Here is a 22,352-nt window from a genome sequence, read left to right as displayed (position 1 = left end):
CTCAGTAAACTACTTCTGGTAACTGTAAGTACCTCCGGTAGTTTACTGCTTTATCCTTCATGACACGTTGGCCTCGGAGCACTCACTGCTGCCCACTCTTGTTAATGAATTCTGCTCTGGAGATTTCTTGCAGACAGGCAGCCTGCTTGTAGATTCTTTACTCGCTTTCATGCTACAACACAAGAAAGGGCTACAACTACAAAATCCAGTGATTTAGTCTGTACTTATCCAATCTGGGATCGCGTCATGGAGCTTATGTCAAAGCTCTATTACAGGAGATCCCAAGGGAGCTCTCTGCCTTTGATTGTTAAGTCTGGCCGTGTAGGGTCACTGTGCAGCTGACTGACACCTGAGAGCCAAACGATTATTTTGAAATTTGACGTTCAATCCTTCAGGTTTGTTGCAATAATAAGTTAAGGTAATTATAAGACCAAGCAAACAACTGTATAGACATAAACAAGCAACAGAGACGTCTTTAATATACAGTCAAAGAGCCTTCTGACTTGCCACATATACAACTGAATATATTCCACTGCTATAACAGAAGCCCTCTATTTTACGTAGTCAGTTTTGAATCCACATTTTCAGGGCACAGATCCCTTCTAGCTTTCATCATCGTCATTAAACAGGCACCGTATTTCAATCTGAATGCAAGGTGAATGCAGAAGAATCATCGAAAACCAGCCATGCCCTGGAATAGAGAGCCAGGAGTGAAAACCACTGGAGTAATGTGTCATGGTGACCAGCCTCTCAAGCAGGTATGAAATCCAATTTTATTTTAATTTGATGAAACTCATTTTGACTGAATGAATACTAAGAGGCTGGGCTGAGTCACACTACTTATGCCATTATAATAAATTGAGTATAAAGATCAATTGTGGTTTTGAGGAAGCACCTTCCTCCCACACAAACTCAATTTCAACGCTAATAGTGCCATCTAGAGTCCGTCAGTGTGCAGCTTAGCTGTTCAGTACATAGTAGATAGGAGATTAAGGAGTACTAATTCATAACAATCAAAGTAAATACTGCATAGTTTAAAATACCTTCTTACTGATTTAACTAAGGAGTGTCAGGTAACTGCATAACATTGTAAGATTCTGCATCTCAGCTGTGCTCCAGACATTACACATAGACTATCCTCTTTATTATCATATTCCAGATGTGGTCTTCTCCTGTTTTTTACATGTAAACATACATTTATTGCACAATTTAAATGTATATTAAACAGCTTTGCTGAATAAAGAATTTCAGGTATTCATTTTTCCTTAAAATAATGACTTGCCTTCTACTTGTTCTGCAGTATGAAATTTTGACTTATGCCATTGTCACATGGATTTACTACAACACTTTGGACTACTTCTACTGTAAAACCCCAAAATGACCTAACTTAATATTAATTAGTGCATTGAGCTTTATGTATTGTTCTTTTTGATAGTGGCGGATGGGGGGAGTGAAGTTTACTTACCAGCACTTTAATCATTTAATAACATGAAGTTTTAACAAGTTATATTAAATGTGATTTTAATTAACTCAAGCATGATAGACATTTTTTAATCTAATGGCCTGATATAACACAAAACTATGAAACAGCATATTTTCAATAAGGTAACAGATTCACTGCCTTCTCTGGATGTGGGCCAGTTATGCTTAACGCCCAAAGATCCATCCTGAGCCAGGAAAACCCCTTAGAGCTTTGACAGTTTCACACAGATAAGTACATAGTTTCATTCTTGTGAATGCGTGTGGTGGCTTTTAAGGTCTGTGTGGCTTAAGCTCGTGGTGGCTTGCTGTTAGCAAAAGCTAAACCCAAGACATTAGCCTCTGATGACTTCCAGCCTGTTTTCACGCTCAACATTACTATTGAAATAGTCATTAAAGCACTGTTATGGTAGCTATGCAGTACACGACACACACAAATTACAACAAAAAAATAATTTCAAGCTAGTTAAACAAATAAGAATCTGTATTAAATATAAAAATAAGTAAACTTAACATACTGCTCCTTTTGCACAGTATGTTTTTTGACTTATTATACTTTATATTACTATTTATTTAGGTACAGCATACTCATAATGAGAATGTGTTCAAGCACATTTGTTTTAAAGCCAACTTATTATAACTTATAATGTAAGGCCGCGCTATCAAAAGGAAAATAAGAGTTGTAGTCAAGTGAAAGAGAAAGTTTGCACAGGAAGTGCAGCCCTGTCAAAAAATAAGTAAAGTCCTGTAGCTTGTAGAACCACTTTTAGCAGCAATAATTTAAAGTAATCGTTTTCTGTATGACTTTACCAGTCTCTCACATTGTTGTGGAGGAATTTTAGCTCAATATTCGTTAAAGCAAATCAAGTTAATTCTTCTTTAGTTAATTGAGATTTGTGAGTCTTAAATCTGAAGCATCTGGACTTTGATCTGGTCATTGCAGGACCTTGATTCTTTTATTTTCAGTATTCTGCTGTGCTCAGGATCATTGTCCTGCTGCACGACTCAGTTTTGGCCAAGCTGCTGGACCAGTGTTCTCACATTTGACACTTTTAAGAATACTTTGGTAAAGCATTCTTAAAAGTTTATTTGAGGTATTTGTGCTTATATGCTATTTTTGGTTTTCCCCAAACATGTCCAAACATCTCCACTCTGGTCTTTCCAAAGGACATTAAGAAGTCGTGTGATTTGTTCTGAACTTAAACTGCGCTGGCATGCTCTTTTTAAAGAGAAGAGTCTTTTCCCCCTCCCATACAGGCCATACTTGTTCAGTCTTTTTCTAATTGTGTTGTCATGATCTTTAATATTTAACATGCTCACTGAAGCCTGTAGCTCCTGGATTTGTTTTTAGAATTTCTGTGAGCATTGCATGGTCTGACACTGGTGTCAACTCCTGTGAAGAGTTGAATGTTCTCCACTAGTGAATAATATTTCTCAATGTAAAATGATGGACTTGAAATTATTTGGAAATAGCCTTTTAATTGTTTCCAGATTGATGGACAGCAAAAACTGCTTCTCTAAGGTCATTGCTCATGTTGTTCCTCTTTGGCACTGTGCTAACACACACCTGAAGACTCCACAGCAGCAAACGGTCAAAAGTCCTGCTTTTTTGGAGGCGCTCGCACGTCCTGATAATCAGTTAATCCATTGCATTTAATGAGCATCACCTGGCTGCTAATTTACCATCTTAATTCCTTAGGAAGAATTAAGGGTGACTGCAGAGTCCTGTGAACATTTTCTTTTTCACATGACTGTAGGTGTAAATAGTTTCCTTAAGTAAAGTCTAAACAGCTAGCTGTAACAGCTAATAAAACTCATGCAATAAAAAAGCAGTAAAAAAAAAATCTGACCACATAAAAACTGTATCTCTTCACGCAGATTTACTGCATTACAATTTAGAGTCCTGTTTGAAAAACTTTTTTTTAACACATTAGTGTTAAGTAGAATTTTCAGCAAAAGTTAAGCCATGTGGCACCTTTGCAATTTATGTTTACTCCTGCGGATGGTGGGGAGTAATCAGAATGTCATGTCACTTTGAAAACAGTGAAGAGCCGTGGGTTGACAAAGAGTCAGGTCAAAAAGGGATTGAAAATTTGCACTAAGAACTTCAAACCTGTCAGTTAAGTTCAAATACTTGCCTACTTAATTTACCCCAGTAAAGCCTAATTCCTCATCACACTCCTTTTTTCCAGTTGCAAGAGTCATGGGATCTATATAGTAATCTCTGTGTTCTGTAGACACCCTATGAGCCAGACTCTCCACAAACTCCAGCACCAGCAAAAAAGTTTTAAAAGCTCTTCAATTAGTCTTTCCCCAGAACTTTCCACTGGCATGACTCACAGTCAGAGCTTCTACTAAAAGACTTCAGTTAAAAAAAGACAGAGAAAACAGTGGGTGTAAGCAGAAATACAGACAGTTATGCTGTTGTGTCACATTCTTTATTCTATAAAGGGAACTGAATTGTGATCTGGCCATATAGAAATTCTGAAACTCTTACACACATGCAGTGACACTGCTCCTTGTCCACCACATAGACTGAAGTTGTGTCAAATGCCTCTATTTTGTCACACTGTTTGTCAGCTAGGTCAGCTCGTCCAACAATGTACACTCACCACTCACCTTCCTTACCCTGTGTCAGCAGGACTGACGCAATATAAGCAAACATAGCCTAAGTGTTAGGTTTTTTAAAGTCAACGACTAAGCTATATATAGAAAATAACTTGCAACTGTGAAATTTCATCAAACTGCACAGTGTTTGTGCTGCTCCCGTACCAGCTGAGAACTCAATGAACACTCCCATCAGCTGTTGAACAGACTCTTTTTATTGACTAAAAACACAACTCGTGATGGCCAGCAGTATGTGGAATGAAAGCAGGAAATAACCGCAGTTCTCAGCTGAGGAATGACCCGGTTATGCAAAATATGGATCTGGACCGAGATGACAAAAGGATATTCATTGCTTCTTTTATCTGGATTGTGACTGTAATATAATTCATTTAGGCTACAACAGAACCCGCTACATTTTCAGACATCTGTCAGCTTTTCCTAGACACACGTGAAGAGGCTGTGTTTGCCCTTATAGTCAGGAGTGTGGTTACCATTTCTGGCAAATGCCAAAGTGCCTTGGAGCCACAGATGAGAGGGGAAACAATATCAACAGTGCAACGTGGCAATGAATAGCCGACTGGTTTCATCATTCAAGCTCAGTTACTTTAAAAGACAGCTTATATATTTAAGCCACTGAGCTACACATAGTAAATTACACTGAAATAAATCTGCTTACACAGTTCAGTGCCATGAAAAAATATGAATAAACAGTATTTAGAACGAAAAGATTAGTTTATTATCCAAAAGGGATCAGTGGCCACTTAACAACTTAGCCGATGTTTCATAGTTTTAGTAAAATACATGTATCTACATTTAAATACAAATGTATTTACATTTAAAGCAAAAAATGCCAACATAAGCACTTTCCAATGACAGGATACTGCATGGAGAAAAGAATTCAATTAAAGATGTAACTGTAGCTGCTGGGAAGTTGTGAGGTGACTTTAGAGACAATACAATAATGCTACACATACTGACAATACTGATAATACTTTAAAGGCAATCTTTATAAAATGCTAACATGTATGTTTGTTCATTAAAGGAAGGAGCTTTTTGTGTGATAAAATTAAACTTATAAGACTTTCTTACTGGAAAGTTTTGTAACACAGGTTTTAGAGGAGTCTCTTATACTGCATGGATGCTATATATCTGATCTGTGCTGCTTTGTTTTGCGTGCTAAATGTTTTACTTACTAACACATTATAAACTGGTCACAAAAAAAAGACAATTTATCAAGAAAATAACCAGCAGTTATTGAAGCCATGGTCATATTTCACTTTTTTTTCAGGGGTATTGTTAAGTCCACTACACAGACAATCACAGCTCAATGCAACAGTCTAAGTTTTAAATATACATTGTGAGCCTTTGAGTGACCTTTAGGACACTGTGCAGGTCAGCATATCTTACTGGCTGCAATATCTTATCTGCTAACAGAGTACATTGGATTTCGATGTTATGTCACGGGGTCAAATGTAAATACACCTTCAGTGCTGTGTAGTTAAACATTACGGTAACAGGTGCTACGTCTCACGGTCTCACCTGCTTGGGGTCATCGTAGAAGACACCGATGGCGTTCAGCTTTGGCCCAATGCTGCAGCTCTCAGTGTAGGCTGCACCGCAGTCCTTGTATGGTCCCTCTTTAAACTTATAAGCAATGGTGACATTTCTAATTGGAGGCGGTCCAGTCTTAATGACAATGTCTGACAGGACCCCCGAGTACAGCAGTAAGCTCCCCACCGTCACAACCAAACACAGCAGAAGGACAATTATCAGCAGCAGCAGAAATAAATCGGACATGGTCTCTCAAGGCGGTACAATAGCTGCAGACACTGCAAAATCTGGGGCTAAACGTCCTCCTTCAGGTCACTCTCGCACCGACGCTGTCGTCCTAATGGCTCAAATAACACGGCACAAGAATCGGGACTATTCAAAAGTCAGTGCTGAATTGTTGTTGTTTTTTTTAAGCCGAAATGGCTACACGAAGTCCAAGCACAGCGGAAAGCTAGTTATTTCCCCAAACAAAGGTACACGCTTCCCGGTCAGACCAAGCTTATTCACCTCGGGGGGAGGCGTTTATGTTTTATTTAAAGGACTTGTTGGTTTTTGTAAATTACGTCGGTAAAATAGCAAATAACCGTATAACACTTAATACTAAATGAATATTACTCCTACTGAGCTTCGAAAATCCGGCTTGGACGCAAAGAAATACTCATTATTTTCAATAGCACCCCCTTTTCATTAATATGAACAAGTCTAAAATAAAAAATAAAAATTGATAAATAAAAAACTGAAATCAAACATTACTGCTTCATAGTCTGACAACGTTCAGGTAACGGTGTAAATTCAAAAATACTCAGCCATATAAAAAATACATGTAAGCAGAATTTGGTGGATATTATTATTACAGTATGCGCAGGCATACCAGAACAAGTCTGGAGTACTATTTGGGACAGGAGTGGTGTGACAGAAAACAAAAACAAAAACAAAACAGATGCACTGTTTTCCTGCTTTTCACAGAAAACTACCAAAAACAACACAAGATGATGTGTACACTCACCATCAGATTAGAGGTCCTCAATGCTTATTTAGTTCCTGGGACCAGAAACACAAACCATGTTTAATCTCCTCAGTGCCATCAGCTCTAAACCACTTAGATCATGAGTATGAAGTGTGACAAGTTATCATTGTTTGGCAGATCAATGTGCTGCAGCCAGTTTTGGTGTATTGTTCCATTTCAGTCAGCTGCATTTTGGAAAGCATCTAATTTATCACGTACTGTTCGCATCACATCCTGTTTGCTAACTCTTTTTGTTCCTAATTTTATCTATTTACTAGATTCATGATTATAAGCAGAGAAATGCTGATTATATTTCAGCAAACATCTTTTGTGTACCTGTCTCATGCTGTTTTCAAGTGCTGCTGATGGAAATTTTGTGATATAGTGCATTACGATATATGATCAACATTGCTGAAATAAAGGCCGCTACATAGAAATGTGTGCTACTATCTACTGAAATAAAAATGTTAGTTTTAAACTACACGGAATAGACACAATAAAACTAGCACAAAGGCACTATTTCAATTTCCTTGTTGATGTGTTAAATAATAAATTGTGCATTGGACATGTGGAGGATTTCTCTCCTCCTCAGGTATTTTAATAGGATTCAAGCCATAATGTATTATCAATAAAAACTCTATAATAACCCTGCAAAAAAGAAAATCCAATCCTTTAAGTTTCAGGAGCAGAAAACTCTTATACATTCATTCAAAGCTGCATCTGTTCTTTGTGAGGTGAAACTTTCCCCAAAGCTATCACGTCATATTTCTTTAATTATCATGTAATACAACTTTAACGTGAAATCCTGTGCTTTTATATCAGCAAAAGCAAAAACTATGATTCACTGTTCATAGCTAGAGATCCATAGTACATAAGGAATGGCACTATTTAAGAGTTGTTGTTTTTTAACTCTAATGTAGAATTTTAACCATCAAGCGCTGTTATTAAATGCTCATAAATGAGTCTCCAGGACCTTAAAGTATCAAATATATATTGTTTCCTTTCCTTTAGAGCTTACACTAATCAGTGCTGTCCCTCATTACAGGATTTGCCAGGAACAAAGATCACTGTGTTGAGCCTGAGCACTGTGATGTGATTTTCCCAGGCTTACAATACAAAGAAAAAAACGCAAGTTCTCTAACATTGCCTCAAATGACAGAGCGTGTTAAAACACTACATTATTATGGTGATATTAAACTAATGACAGGACATGCCATTTTATACAAGATCTGGAAAAGAGAGGTCTTGAAAATTAAATGAAACCATCAAAATCATTTTTATTTTTTTTACAGTTTCAAAGCTGATAAACAAGGTATTTTAGGAGAATCGTTAAATTGGTAAGCATTTTAAAATATAACATATGAATGACATATTCATCCACCACTTTCAAATGTAACACTTTTTTTAACACTGTGCCCTAGTGTGATAACTTATTTAATAGGATTAACAGTAATGAGATTTGTTCACCTGTAAATAGAAAAAAAAATGAAAATAGGAAGATTCAAACATTTATTATTATGTCAGTAAAGACGTATTACTCAGAGTCATCTGAAGTATCCTCCTGGTCCACATTCTCCACTCTGTTAACCTTTTTAATTCCCTCAGAGTCACTCTCCTGGGCCTGCACACAATAACAGCACACACATGGTAAACATGACTATTTGTGAACACGCATGCATGAAACAGCATTAATGGTAGAGAATAAATACAGTGACTATATGTAAGACAGAGTTACATAGTTATACAGTACAACGCTTCCCTGTTAACTGTCTCAGCCACTAATTTTTAGCCTGCTAGAGAATGACAGTTATCTTATCGGCCCCACTGCTCTACAGCTTCAACTGTCCGTTAACCGACCAGTTAATACTTCTAAAAGTAAGTATAGTGCATTGGGGGGGGGGGGTTGTTTTGTGTTTTATTTTAACCAGTTTTCAAATGCCAAAAAGTTATTTTTTTTGTTTAATAACTATTCAAAAACAAACAACAAATTGTAATATATATACACCACTGCCCACTTTATTAGGTACACCTTACTAATACATTGAACTCAAGGTGCTGCACATTTCTCAGAGATTGTGGTCCATATTGACATGACAGCATCACACAGCTGCTGCAGATTTGTTGGCTGCACATCCATGATACAAAAATCTATTTCTCTTTTAAAGGTGCTCCATTGAACTGAGATTTGGTGTCTGTGGAGACCATTTGAGTGCAGTGACTTCATTATCATGGTTCAGGAAATCAGTTTTGTGATATGGCACATTATCCTGCTCGAGTATTGCTGTTGACCATGTCCATCTCTTTATGATGATGGTCAGCAGTAATAGTCAAACAGGCTGTGATTTTTAAACAACGTTCAGTTGGTACTAAGATGCCTAAAACACCACCAGCAGCCTGAACTGCTAATATAAGGCAAAATGGGTCCATACTTTTCATTTTGTCAACACCAAAAAGAGACCCTACCATCTAAATGTTGCATTTGAAATCAAGACTCATCAGCAATGTTTTTCCAATCTTCCATTGTTCAATTTAACTGAGCCCGTGAAACTGGTGTACCTAACAAAGAGTGTGAGTGTATAGGCAACAAACGTCTAAACTGCAACAAGCCTTTGGAGTGTCGGCCCAATTCATGTTTTATCTTTTATAAGAAATTACAATTACCTCATCTTCTGACTGCTCCTGTGGAGGTGGTGAACGCTCTGGCTGCTCCTCCTCTTCCTCCTCATCTTCTTCTTGTGACCTCTGAGAAAGAATCTCTTCCCCCTGCAGGGTAAATCATATCATTCTTTTAAGTTAATGATTTAAAATGTATTAGGAATTAAAACAATGTTTAATAATATTTTACCTTCAGGTTGCGATTCTTCAGATTACCCATCCAAAAGGCCTCCTGACAGTTGTTGAGCGTCAGCATGGCCTTCACTCTGTATACAAACAGCTCGAGGCTCTTCTTCAAGGCTGGCACGTGGTTGGTCAAGCTGGTATCCTGATGCATCTGAGCACCAATATATTATAATCAGTTAAAGAAATCCCGAGGATAAAGGTGAACACTACACAGACTCGGTCTTTTCTTCAATTTAACAGAAATAATCAAATTACCTTAGAATGTCCACACATGTGATGAAGCTGCCGAGTGCTGAGCTGGAAGGTCTTCAGCAAACTCTGGACATCCTCCTTGAAAGATACAAGCATCGCCATGTCTATTACAGGTTCATCAGCATGGACAAATATTTTCCAATATGTGCTGATATATAAACTTTTCTTTGCATAACATAACATAGAGAAAGATCCTTGGCTTAAAAATGGTCTTATCATATAGCTAGCCAGCAGAGCCGCTCAGGTTCATTGTATGCAATCCTCAAGCTTAACTGAAGGTGGGGTAAAGTTAATTAGATTACTACGCTGATGGTGTTTTTATTATTTTGCCAGTATATAAAATCATGGTTAGGGTGTACCCTCCTACAGCACCACTGAGAGTTTTAGTGCAGTGTGCATGTGATGGGGGTGGGAGATCTGACATGAAAGTATACCGACAGCTGTGAAGTGGCTTCATAACTACCTTGTGCCTTTTGAAACTGTAGTCCAATAGCGGCATTCCCAACTTCAGGAAAGACTCCAGGAAAAGGCGGCCATACTATCAAATACAAGATTCAAACCAGTTAAGGAAAACGTTGAACAGTTAGTGAAGGTGAGATCATAGTCAGCACGCACAACCCACTCACCTTTAAGCACACGTTGAGAACGGGCCGAGAATCAAAAACCTGCAAGGACAAAAACACACACGTGACATGGAATGGATATTAGCTCCCTTTTTTAAATATCATTCATTCTAATCACTTTTCCAACAGTACCGTGACCATATACTTAACTAAAGGTCAGCAGTCAGTCAGTTTATATGTTATACCTTAACCAGGTTGACCAGGATGTGAAAGTCCCTGACAGCCAGGTTCCATGTCAGCAGTTTCTCACTCTGAGCCTAGAAGAAAGGCATACATGACTTTCTGAGTTTATGGGTCTGACTACTGTGATTTACATAAAGGAGAACATGCTGGACAGTGTGACACCTAGTGGCTGACCTCAGTGTTGTCACTCATTTTGCTAGCAGGAATCTTGCGAACAGCTTTCTCAAGCTCTGCCATCAAGACTTTGTAGAACACCAGGAATGTCTGCCTGATGAAAGAGAGAAAACCAAAGACCCAGATCTTAATCTAACAGCTTAACCAACAGTACAATCACCAGAGTTGACTCCAGTATGACTGAGAATCAAGAGCTAATGGTAGAGACCTACCTGCTGAGAGTGGGCCAGGAAGCAGAGCTCTCATCTTTTGATGCATTGATGAGCTCTGGGATTCCTTGAGCAGCTAGTTCCTCCACTGCCTTTAGAATATCATCAACATGTTCCAGATAGATGCTACAGAGGCACCCGAAGAAAAAGATATTGCAAGATAAAAAGATCGTGATTCTGATTTCTGAATTACCTTAGACTGAATTTGACACTGATGTGTGATGTACTTAATTTTTTATTGCCTACTGGTGATATATTTATATGCACTCACCGGCTGCTTTGTTAGGTACACCGGCTCAACTGCTGGTTAGTGCAAATATCCAATCAGCCCAAAACATGGCAGCAACTAAACGCGTTTAGGCTTGCAGACATAGTCGAAACAACTTTCTAGATGTCACCAGTCAACAGAGAACAGCAAGCTCTCTATGAGTTTGTAGGAAGGCAACAATAAATCAAATAACCACTTGTTACAATCAAGGTATGAGGCAGATCAGCAATTTGCACAGGATCAGCAAAATTAGGAAACAGAAGATTGGAAGAATGTTCCCTAATCTGATGTTTCAAGATTTTTACTGCAACATTTGGATAGCAGAGTCAGAATCTGGTGTAAACAACATGAACGCATGGATCCATCCTGTTTTGCGTCAATGGTTCAGGGTTATGGTTGTGTTGTTATAGAGTGGGAGACATTTTTGGGGGGTCCCTTAGTACCAAATGAGCATCTTTAAACACCACAGTCTATCCGAGCCCTTCCCATAGTGTAAGCAATCTTTTGATGGCTCCTTCCAATAAGATTATGCACCATCTCACAAAGCTGGAACAACATGAATGTGGTTTCTTTTCTTAAAATATATTTTGGGGGTTTTACAGTGGAGAGAAAACAAGAAAGCTGGAAGAAAGATCAGGGGGAAGACATGAAGTAAATGACCAGTCAAAGTGGTTTCTTTAACATGACCTGGCTTCCACAATCACCAGATCCCATCCAAAAGTGCATCTCTGGGATGTGATGGAACGGGAGATTGTAGCCAACAAATCTGCAGGAGCTGTGTGATATATTGTATCAATGTAGACCAAAATCTCTGAGGAATGTTTCCAGCAACCTTGGTGAATCTGTGCTTGAATGAAGTCTAACCCAGTACTAGCACGGTGTACCTAATAAAGTGACCAGTCAGTGTATACTCAAGACTTTTAGCTGCTTTCATTTGAGTTTACATTTGCACTAGAGGGCCACAAAAAATGCAGACGTACCTCAGGAGCGTGTGAAGTGCTTCATTGAATTTGGTGCCTCGCTCCTTCTCTCCACTGGCCGTCACCCAGTCCTGGTTCAAGAAACGCCGTGCAAGGGACGCTAAACCAAGAAAAATAAATAAATCAGGTCCTCACACACTCTTTGAAAATAATTCAAGTGAATAAGTGAATTAAAATGAGGCATCGTATTAGCCCAACCAGTCTGCTCTCTGTAAGCGGCAGGATTTCCTCCTTTCTCTGACACAGTGGAGAGAAGCTGAGAGAGACACAGAGCTATGCTGAGATTTGGCACTGTGCTGCGGAAGTTGAGCAGATATTCAAAACTGTGTCTAAAAAACAAAGCAGAGAAAACAAATGCATTTGTTATGTTATGAAACACAAATATCAAAAATGCCTAAAATAAAAACAGAGGAAGAAGAAGATGAGAGAGAAAGAGTTTCGTGGGGAATATTCTATCAACAATAGCTTGGTCCCTGGATATCAAATCTTTTTTTTTCTTTTTTTACATGTAAGCATGTAACATGTAACAATCTACCGCAGAAATAAGACTTCTTAGTGAGAGAATTTAGAGAAGTGTCCTCTAGCAGAGTCTTAAAACTTAACCACTCACTTTACAAGCTGCTCCAGAGTCAGCTCAGCACCTCCCTCTTTGAGTCGTCCAGCAAAAACTCCCAGAGCCTTCTTCAGTAAGCTCTTCTGTGCTGGTTGACTAAATCCAGACCTGAGAGATGCACATTTGTGTGTGTGTGTGTGTGTGTATATATATATATATATATATATATATATATATATACATATACATATACATATCACATAACAGAACCCAACACCAGTCAGACTGAGGCAAACACTTCTCAAGGCACACTGCTCTAGATGTCTTCTGAGGTAAACATCAGTGCTGCTGTTTCTCCTTACCAGCTGAAGGCAGTGTTCAGGACCTGCAGGAGCAGCTGATAGGCTGAAGACATTAACTGGTGTTCCTCCACATCTGTTGCAGGTCCATCAACAACGCCGTTGTTTTCAGATAGCATAATCTGTGAAAGAGCGAAAGCATGTGCGAGAATTTCTTAAAAACATGATTTCCCATCTGAAGTCAAGACATTTAATGATTCGATACCTGGAAGTGGTTGTGGCAGTTCTCCAGGTGTGAGCAGAGAGCAGGCATAAGTTGGACACAACAAGAGGCAATATCCTTAGAGCTCCTTTGCTGGAGGTGGGAGAAGCCCACACTCTTATCAGTTCTTCCCTACACAGGAACATAGTTCAATAATTACAGTTAAATTATTAAATTTATACTGTATGAAACTATTGAGTTTCAAGGACAAACAGGCTTAAATTAATTTGGTCTAAATAAATTGCTCCATCTGTGACTAGAATTCCTGCTACAATATATGAAATGTTAACCTAAAATGAGCAGTGTTTATTGTGACAGAGTATTTGTTTTCTCTAACATTGCTCCATAATGCTTGTTACTACTGTTGCTATGCTTTTTTCCACACCTTGAGGAATGGAGCTCTTTTGGCCGGGGCAGCTGTTAGACTAAACTCTAATTTGCGAAGCATATCCTCCAGGAGGAAGACGAGCTCAGCAGGGCCCAGCAGAACCTCCTCTCGCACCTTAGCAATGCAAAAACATTAGCTTGATTCAAATGGTGCACACGGTATAGTTGTAAAATACATTTAAAGCATCACACGTTTCCAAAAACGCTTATTTACCTTTGTGTGGAGCTCGGAGTCCAGCAGCGAGCGTGACAGCAGCCCACACTGCAGAACGCTAAGCACCTCCATGTCGAGCTCCCTAAAAAACGGTCTGTAGGACGCCAGGCTGACACCTGGCCGGATCTCCTTTACCTTCTCCTTTTCTGGCTGCTCCTTGATCACAAGCAAGTTCATGTTTTAGTTTGTTTCGCTTTAAACAAACACATGAGAGGTTCGACTTAATGAGATGTTTACCTGCTGAGTTTCATCTGCTTCTGTCGCCTCTTCAGCCTGTGAGCTGCTTTCTGAAGAATTCTTACCATTGGCCTTCCTTTTCTTTCCTGTGCCATCTAAATAGCATAACGAGGTCAATGTTATTATGTATAACTAACATACACATAACAGAAGTATATAAACAACGTAGGCTAAAATATCCTGTTGCAGGTGGACTCACCTTTCTTTATCTTATTCACAGGAACAGTGGAATTAGGTACAATCCCATCTGTACTGTCTCCATCAAAATTAGCAATAGGTGGCACATAGCCAGGTGTTCCTGAAAGTCAAAATAAAGTAAATTGTTAGTAAAACTGACACTGCAGGGCAGAAAAGAGGGGTTCTAAGTCCTTTTATTGTTGGATCAAAAACACACCTGCCAGAGCTCTTTCCAACAGTGTCTGAAGATAAGTGATGTTCTGCAGGCGAGTCAGTACTCTCATCTTCATATCTGTGTCTTTTTGTGTACAGAATGCATTTACCACCTGTGGAAAAACACACACAGCTTTAGGCGACAGTCACGCAGGCCTAGAGACCAGCCACTAGGGGAAAAGTGTTGCTGTGTGGCTGGGGCTTCAGTCACAAATCTCGTCTTTTCCAAATAAGTGAACTGACATTAACATGCAGTTACCTCTCTGAACCAGTTGATGGTGTGAAAGAGCAAAGTACAGAGGAACTCCCTCTCAGCTTTTGACAAGCTCTCAACTTTCTCTACTACGTCCATGTCTGTTAGGATCAGAGGGCACCCTGTAATGAAGCAAAAACTGCTTTATAGCCACAGTACCACACCGGTTTCCAAAAAGTATTCGTCACTCCCTCTTCCTCACCCAGAAGGCCGTCAATTTCCTCCAAGTCTCCCTGATGCCGCTTCTCCACACACAACCTCAGGAGACGGAAAAATGGGGACAAACACAGAGAAGACACTCGCCTGCTCCCACAAATACAACAAACAGGAAATATCAAATACAGTAAATACAATAAGCAAAACAGATTGTTGATTTAGCATTCTCTTATCATGGGGATGACTCACTTATGTGCCTTATTGACTTGATTTTGCAGCTCTCCTTTGTTTTGGATGTCTTTGGCCAGTAGAGGCATCAGGTTGATAGCAATGCCTCCCTGATCCTCATCTTCATACAATTTGTACATTGCACGGGCCGGAAAGGGAAAGGACCTGAAAAAAAACAAAAAGACAAAAAACAGGGTGGCTCAGTGATACCAATTACATAAAAATATAACTCAGTGTGCTGAAAACAGTTACTACGTCATCATCACTAACCCTGATATTTCCGGGCCCAGGTCCACTACAAAGTCATCCTCAAAGTCTTGAAGGACACTTTTTCCAATCGTGTCCTAGAAGAATAAAGAAAATAACAGGAAGGTTTCATCTTACAAAGTACAGTATTTTTACTTTAAAGTATAACGCGTACAGTTATTAATGTATAAAAACAGTTTTAAAAAGAAATAAAAACTACCACAAAGAAAGAAAAGAATTAAAAGTTATGTCTGAGCAAAGACATCTTTGTAATCATATCCACTAACGATAGAATGTTAACCAGCTAACACCTATAGCTTCACATGATGCTACTTTGAACCTCACGACGAGACAGTAAATGTAGCCTCCAGTTTGCCTTCAGTACAACATGACAAACTGCATTTGAGAAAGCCTCTTAAGCAGCAAGAGTGAGATATTCTACATATTGCAGAATAAGAGAGAAGGTTTTGTGAGTTTCTGAGACATACCTGGACCTGTGGGTCCAGAGTAGAGCTCAAAATCAGGTTGGCCAGTTCATCATAATAAAGAGCTGCAGCCTCAGGTGAGCTTTCACTGCTCGACTTCACCAGCTCCAACAGAGCCGTCACCTGCAGCGGGAAAAACAAACATAACTGGAGATCTGTGACAGACTTCAAAGGGAAAAAAATACTGGTTCAACTAAAATGAAAGGGTCCAAAGTTTGAAAGAGTAATCAATAAAAAAAATCATTAGCACCACTTGTTTTAACGGCTAATACGTACCTGTCTGATTGTCTCCTGGGACAGCGACCCGCTCTGCGATTCCTTCGCTTTGGACCTGAAACAGACAAAAGAGGTTAGTCTGCTGATGACACCGAAAGATTAAATCACAGAGTAAACAAGGCACTTATCTAATGTTTGCCAAACAAGTTTTTACCTGAAAGCCCCCATGCTGCCTACAATCATCACAGCACCAATGATGCCAATGCGCTTGTACTTGGGCACAGTGCTGGAGAGCTGCTTGCGGATCACTATGTGCATATCATCCTGTTTGGAATAAAACAGAAGAACACAGGTCAGTAGATGAGGGACAGTAAAAAATAAAAAAAGGCAGAAAAAGTGTCCAAGGCTGGGCTGTCCAATATCTGGATCCCCCGAATGCGTGATTTCGCACCTGAATGTGAGATCCTTGCTTCTGTCCAAAGGCCAGTTTGCTCAGAAGGTGGAAAAGTCTTCGAATCTGCTGCGGAGTGAGGTTGTCCATGTAGTCCAAGATTCCCTATGTCAAATATCATGACTGGTTACAATCAGAACCAAAAACATTTTAAAAACACCGCTGCTGGGTAAGAAAAGCCATCATCTGCACGCTGCTTGCTTTGTATATTTGATTTGCAGCTACAATGTTTCGATCGCCTCGTCACCTTGACAAAAACAGCATACATGGCCATTTCCGAGGGTTTCTCGTTAACCAGACCACAGAGCAGCTCCAGAGCCACGTCCACCTCTCCACCCACACCACTGCACACGTGGGTCACGAGAGAGCCCACCACCTCCTATTAAAATACCACGGGGTTGAATTACGCAGAAGAATCTCTATTTAGAAACATTTACGCATGATTCAAATTATTCTCAAACTCACCTGATGGCAGTAAGAGTCAAACGCAGTGAACGCATGCAGGTACATGTTTCCTCCGAAAGGCACCACGCAGGGGTCGGGTGAGCGTACCAAACTCTGAGCTAAAGCAAGGGTGGAGGGGAAGTACCCTCGCATGACCTAAAAGAAGAACAATAATAAATACAATGAAGTATTAAAAAATAAAAATAAAACTGCACTGGGCTTGTGTTCTTATATTTAAGCTTCTATTTCTACAGGCTGACCCACCTGAGCGTAGTCCCTGAAGGTTCTCTGTAACAGAGCCTCTTGGATCAGCCCGTTTCTCACTTTGACCTTCAGCACTCTTTCTGCCCCCCGTCGGCTCTGGTTGGCATTGGTGGAGTGAAGAATGAGCAGCACCAGCAGATCCATGACCTAACGTGGCAAAGCAGAAATATTACAAAGAGATGCCTAAAAACCTTAATATGGTGTATAAACAGGCTTCCTAAATGTCCTCCTTCGAAATGTTTCCCATAATCCAACTGTGACAGCTGACATCAGTAAAGATGAGTAACAACATGGTCTAGTAGGTGCATGTATACATGGTGGTGTTTCTTTATAGCTTCAACATCAAACAAGTCACTATGATAAGCAAGAGAAATTCATTTCTGTAAAATTATCCAGATGTTATGAAGAAATGTGCTTGAAATGTTAAAAGTAACTATCCAATAGCTTTCTAATGGTGGAGACTTTTGGATGCCCGTGGTTCTCAAACTCTGATGATACAGAAGCTAAAATCACACTCGTCACCCCAGAATGTTTTAAATCTGTCACTAAATACAAAATCAGCAGCTTAACTGCATAAATTATATTAATTCAACTTCTTCTTAAGCCATGAATTTTTCACCTGGTGACCCATGGCCCCCTTCTGTTTGAGAACCAGTGTATAGACCTAAGAATGGGACCAAGCCGTCAGTTAGCATTCTTTGGGAATATGCTGAACTTACCTTATGCCCCTCCACCTCATCCACAGACTCTATGGCCTATTAAAAAAAACAGAGAGAAAGAGAGAGAGAGAGGAGGAAAAGTACATTTAAGTCACCGATACAAGCAAGTCACTCAATCAGTTAAGTGAGGGGCCATAAGAACATTAGTTCATTTCATACCTTGATCCAAGCCTCAGAAATGGTTTTCTGGAATCGCACTGCTGACTTGATGCAGTCCAGTATCAACGAGATGCTGTCCTGGCTGCTGCCAGCTGCTGCCGCGGAGGCAGACCTGCATCAAAAACATCAAAAACTGGATCACATCACCAACAAACCACATTTCTTACTTCAAAACTTCATGTGTGTCACATGTTTTGATACTGGGCTATAAATTAATTGGAATGCGTGTTATCTTACCCGCCTGCTGCTTTACTATTCATACGACTCTGAGAGACTTGCAGCACAGGCGGAAGGACGCATTGCTCAAGCTCCAGCTTTTTTCGAAGATTACAGACAACCTAAAAACAAGGTACACTTCTCATATCCATTCATTTAGTAAAATTATGGTGTGTATGGGGATTTTTTGTATTGCTTGACCACACTGACCTCATATGCATCAGTGGCCGACACAGAGTGCAGGATGAACTTGACCACTACAGGGAGGTCCTCTAGCTGCACAGCAGCCAGCGTGGCCATAACAGCTCCACGGACCTGAAAAACCAGAGAAGCAACAAGTAAGAAGGCATTGCTACCAGTGCACATGTGTGTGTTTATATGTGCATGCGCACACTACCTCTGTCAGCAATGAAGATGTGAGGTTAAGACTAGAAAGGGCATCCAGGATGGGAACGGTCAACTGAGTCTTCTCCTGGAGTAAAGAGCTGCAGAGAGGAGTGGTATTAGCAGCAACCTTAAAACACAGATTGACCACAGCACATGTGTGTTAGAGATTTAGTGTACATACTTGAGCTCCCTGGCTATATCATTGTGCTGGGAGTCTTCCAGTATCTCTGGCAAACTGGTGATGATGTCACACTGAACCTCCACCGGAGCTACTGACACCAACTCCATGAGCTTCGATGCCAAATCCTGCAGGAAGATAAATAAGCACAAAAGAAGAAACATGTGATTATAGGACAAACTCAACAGGCCAGACACACCTTCAATTACAAAAGCAACAAAACCTGTCATCAAACAAATGATTACCTTAGCGTCCACAACTCTGTCTAGCCATTTGAGTTGGTTAATAATAATGCGTGGGATACTAACTCCTCCATCGCTGGTACTATGGAGTAAAGAAGACAGATTTTTTGGTTTTAAAGACATTTTAAAGTATTCCAAATTTTAAACCAAAAAATTGTGTAGTACATCAAAATGTCAGGAAATACTGACCTATCTAACATATACTCAGGGAGCTTCTCAAGCAAGGTGTTAATGATGGAAGTCTATTAAAAAAGAAGGACAGGTGATTGGGGATTTGTGGTAGTGTATTTGTACTAATACATACTGCTTTTCATTTTGACTGTGCTTGTGAAAACGCAGTTTTCTTTTAGAGGTCATCACAGAAAATCTCACCTGTAACATTTCAATCCCCAACAACATCCGCAGCAGGCTTTCCTGGAATGAACTGACAGAACTGCAGCACACATGAAAACATATCAGTTTTATTAGCTTAGTCCAACTTCTAGCTGTGTCCTCCATAATTTATGGAGCTGTCAAAAGTAGCCTCTTAATTCATTGGTTGTTTATGGGATGTTTACCTGGGGTCTCCATTAGACGACTGTGGGATGCATGGAAGAAGGCAGTTCCTAAACCTGTCAGTGTTCTCCATATATGACTCCAGTGCTGTGATGAATTCTTGAATGATCTAAGAGATGAAAAGTAGGAACTTAGGGGGAAACGTGTTTTTTGTTGTATTTTTGTGTTTACTGTAGGGTTGTTGTACGGTTTATACTCACACCAGGGTACCTGGGGCTCTTCTGAATTTGCTGCTGTATTCGTCTCTGAAACACTACTTGGTCAACACCTGGAGAGGGATAAGACCAGATGTGGGTGAGCATCTCATTTCATTTACAGCCCTGTTTTGTTTCAAAACTGAATTGAGTGCGTTTACCTATCTCGTTAGGCATGCCGCCCTGTCTCAATGTGACTCCGGCCACTCTGACAAAGTCAACAAACACACACTGACTGGTCTCCTCTGGGGCAGCTTCCTTAGACTGGCGACCAGCGCTGCGACTCTTCTTCACTTCTGAAAGCAGATATAAACCTTAAAAAACAATATCACAGAAAACAGCTATACAGCTTCTCTCGCGGGAAACTGTCAACAGAGATGCTACTTAGCTCCCAAGACTGATGAAATTTTTGGGAATACATGGAGAAACGTGCCTTATACACATACACGTTGTAAACTTACTAGGTGCTGCAGGAGCTCCCTCTCCTTTATCCACGGAGGAGCGTCGCTTTTTGCGCATCATCTTATGAAATATGAAGGACAGAAGGCTGTTAACAGCTATATTAGGCTACCATACACACACACACACACAGGGGAGTTAAAAAAGGAGGGGACGGTAACCACTGAGGCTATAATAAACGACACAGTTCAATAACTTTAACACAAACGTGCTTTTTGTCTTTAACAACATGTCGATATGAAATGTTCTGGTAAGGGTGAAAGAAATGTTTTTATGAAAAATGGTAGACATACTTTTACTGAGCAGACGAAGCCACGGACGACCAAACACCGAAGTTACAAAACAAACTTCCGCGCCAAACAGCTCCGCGTCATCAGTGTCGTCACACTCGCGTATCCTATTGGCTGCTAGAAAAGCTCAGCTATACAGCCGTAACTGCACCGTTATAGGTCACTCTGTTTACTGATCTGTGTGCTGTACTTTACAGCAGTCCGTCAGTAATGTGCAATATTTTCATTTTCAAACACTCAGCCGGTTTGTATGAGTTGGCGTTTGGGACTGGATACTTAATAACTGAACAGGCTTTACGGGACGAGCAACTCCATCAAAGAGTACACTGGATCAAGCTATTGCAGTGCCCCCTGCTTTCTTCTTCGTCTCTCTTAGTTTGCCGACAACATTGTCCCGCTAATATTTAAATTTATTAAGTTAATACATTACTTATTTATATAAAAAATATATATTAATAAATATCGTTTTTATAAGTAAATTTTTATTCAAAAATAAATAATCATATTTATACATGAGCCTGTATGGAACCCCACAATATTTTCATGACAATACATTAGTGTGTATTTTGACAGTCCGCCTACAAAGTATTTGCATGTACATTCAGCTTTAACTGTACTTATTGTATACTTTCTTTATTTTTTTTTTTTACTTTTTTGCTCTCAACTGATGACATGCAGATGCAGCTCAAATAGCTGATTTTGTTTCCACAGAAAATTTAGAAAATGTGGGCTAGTTCTGAAGAAGCACCAAGGTAGGCCTGGCTTTGCACCTGCAGCCAAATTGGAGCAATGGCAAAGAGGCAGGACACAAATGTGCAATCAATACAGACAGTGTACATGTGCATATCAATTCAGCATAAATCACAAGTCATACACTTTCATTTCTAAGATCTACAGCAGTCTTACCATGAAATAAAATAACATTTACAAATGAATAGCTGACATGGCTGTAATTTTTTTAATTGCACAGATCAGAAGGTATTTCATGGCTACACTGATTTCCTATATAATAAGGAATAATCCCTAGAACTAACACTAACACTAAATCCTTCATTGCATTTCCACAAAACAGGAAAATTAATGAAATAGGAATGAGGAAAAAGACAGTTATGATAGTAATTCAGAATTACATCATTTATCTTTCACATATGTAAGATATTAAAGGCCAAGATTTAGATGTGCTTCATAAAAACTGTGAGAGCTATACAACAGCAAAAACTATGATAGTAAAGGGTGTTACTGAAAATTACATTAAATCTCATCAAATTAGACATAACTGAGCTGATTTGACCCATTTGTTAAATACCATTTAACCAATGATTTATTTCACAGTGGTTCTGCTCGGCTAAATTTTGTTTTTCTTTAGTGTCCCATTGAAATAGTTTCCTCTGTTATATGTATGTAAGAGTATGTGCGAGAGCTGCCCGTTTTACATAACTGCATGCTTTATGTTACAATATGTCTATCTGCCTAATGTCCTGTTAGACATCCTCCTTGTTGAGCTGTAAAAACCGCTCTAACCCCCCAGGGATAATGTGCATCAGTGTTGCCCTTGGGTGTCAGGCAACGGTGGCGGAAAGCTTCGGGTTCTCGGGTGTTTGGAGCAGGTTATCGCCCTGCGTGGTATACCAGCCCACTAATTTCAGGGAGTGAACTATCTTGGCAGGCAATACAAGCTCTTTGACCATATAAGGC

At 39.7% G+C, this 22,352-nt stretch overlaps 2 protein-coding genes across 2 annotated transcripts in view; both read right to left on the bottom strand.

Moving 5' to 3' along the window:
• The window catches only part of tex264a (testis expressed 264, ER-phagy receptor a), a 78,167-nt gene extending 72,035 nt beyond the window's left edge, over window positions 1–6,132 (bottom strand). The window contains exon 1 of the mRNA XM_084928408.1: window positions 5,626–6,132. Coding sequence (XP_084784534.1) covers window positions 5,626–5,883 — 258 coding nt within the window. The 5' untranslated portion in view covers window positions 5,884–6,132. The remainder of the gene's footprint in view (window positions 1–5,625) is intronic.
• A 1,768-nt stretch (window positions 6,133–7,900) lies between these two features.
• On the bottom strand, window positions 7,901–20,730 carry fancd2 (FA complementation group D2). The gene is made up of 44 exons (XM_084928404.1): window positions 20,661–20,730; window positions 20,370–20,430; window positions 20,070–20,204; window positions 19,915–19,982; window positions 19,717–19,823; window positions 19,532–19,592; window positions 19,349–19,401; window positions 19,163–19,241; window positions 18,921–19,045; window positions 18,750–18,837; window positions 18,563–18,667; window positions 18,374–18,474; window positions 18,137–18,248; window positions 17,978–18,013; window positions 17,259–17,405; window positions 17,016–17,150; window positions 16,798–16,929; window positions 16,551–16,655; window positions 16,314–16,423; window positions 16,160–16,214; window positions 15,887–16,006; window positions 15,423–15,496; window positions 15,174–15,317; window positions 14,971–15,071; window positions 14,775–14,890; window positions 14,520–14,628; window positions 14,325–14,423; window positions 14,126–14,220; window positions 13,889–14,044; window positions 13,673–13,789; window positions 13,291–13,419; window positions 13,089–13,207; window positions 12,784–12,894; window positions 12,372–12,502; window positions 12,174–12,273; window positions 10,929–11,051; window positions 10,717–10,810; window positions 10,545–10,616; window positions 10,363–10,401; window positions 10,200–10,274; window positions 9,740–9,814; window positions 9,489–9,635; window positions 9,305–9,406; window positions 7,901–8,264 (listed from the first exon to the last, which is right to left on the bottom strand). The coding sequence occupies exons 2-44, from the start codon at window positions 20,428–20,430 to the stop codon at window positions 8,178–8,180; spliced, it is 4,350 nt and encodes a 1,449-aa protein (XP_084784530.1). The 5' UTR covers window positions 20,661–20,730; the 3' UTR covers window positions 7,901–8,177.
• Window positions 20,731–22,352: the final 1,622 nt, after the last annotated feature.

The sequence above is a fragment of the Perissodus microlepis genome, chromosome 5 (assembly GCF_051167445.1).
Source record: "Perissodus microlepis isolate ML-2025 ecotype Zambia chromosome 5, ASM5116744v1, whole genome shotgun sequence".
NCBI lineage: Eukaryota > Metazoa > Chordata > Actinopteri > Cichliformes > Cichlidae > Perissodus > Perissodus microlepis.
The sequence above is the reverse complement of the archived record's forward strand: the minus strand, read 5'-3'. Positions and strand labels throughout refer to the sequence as shown.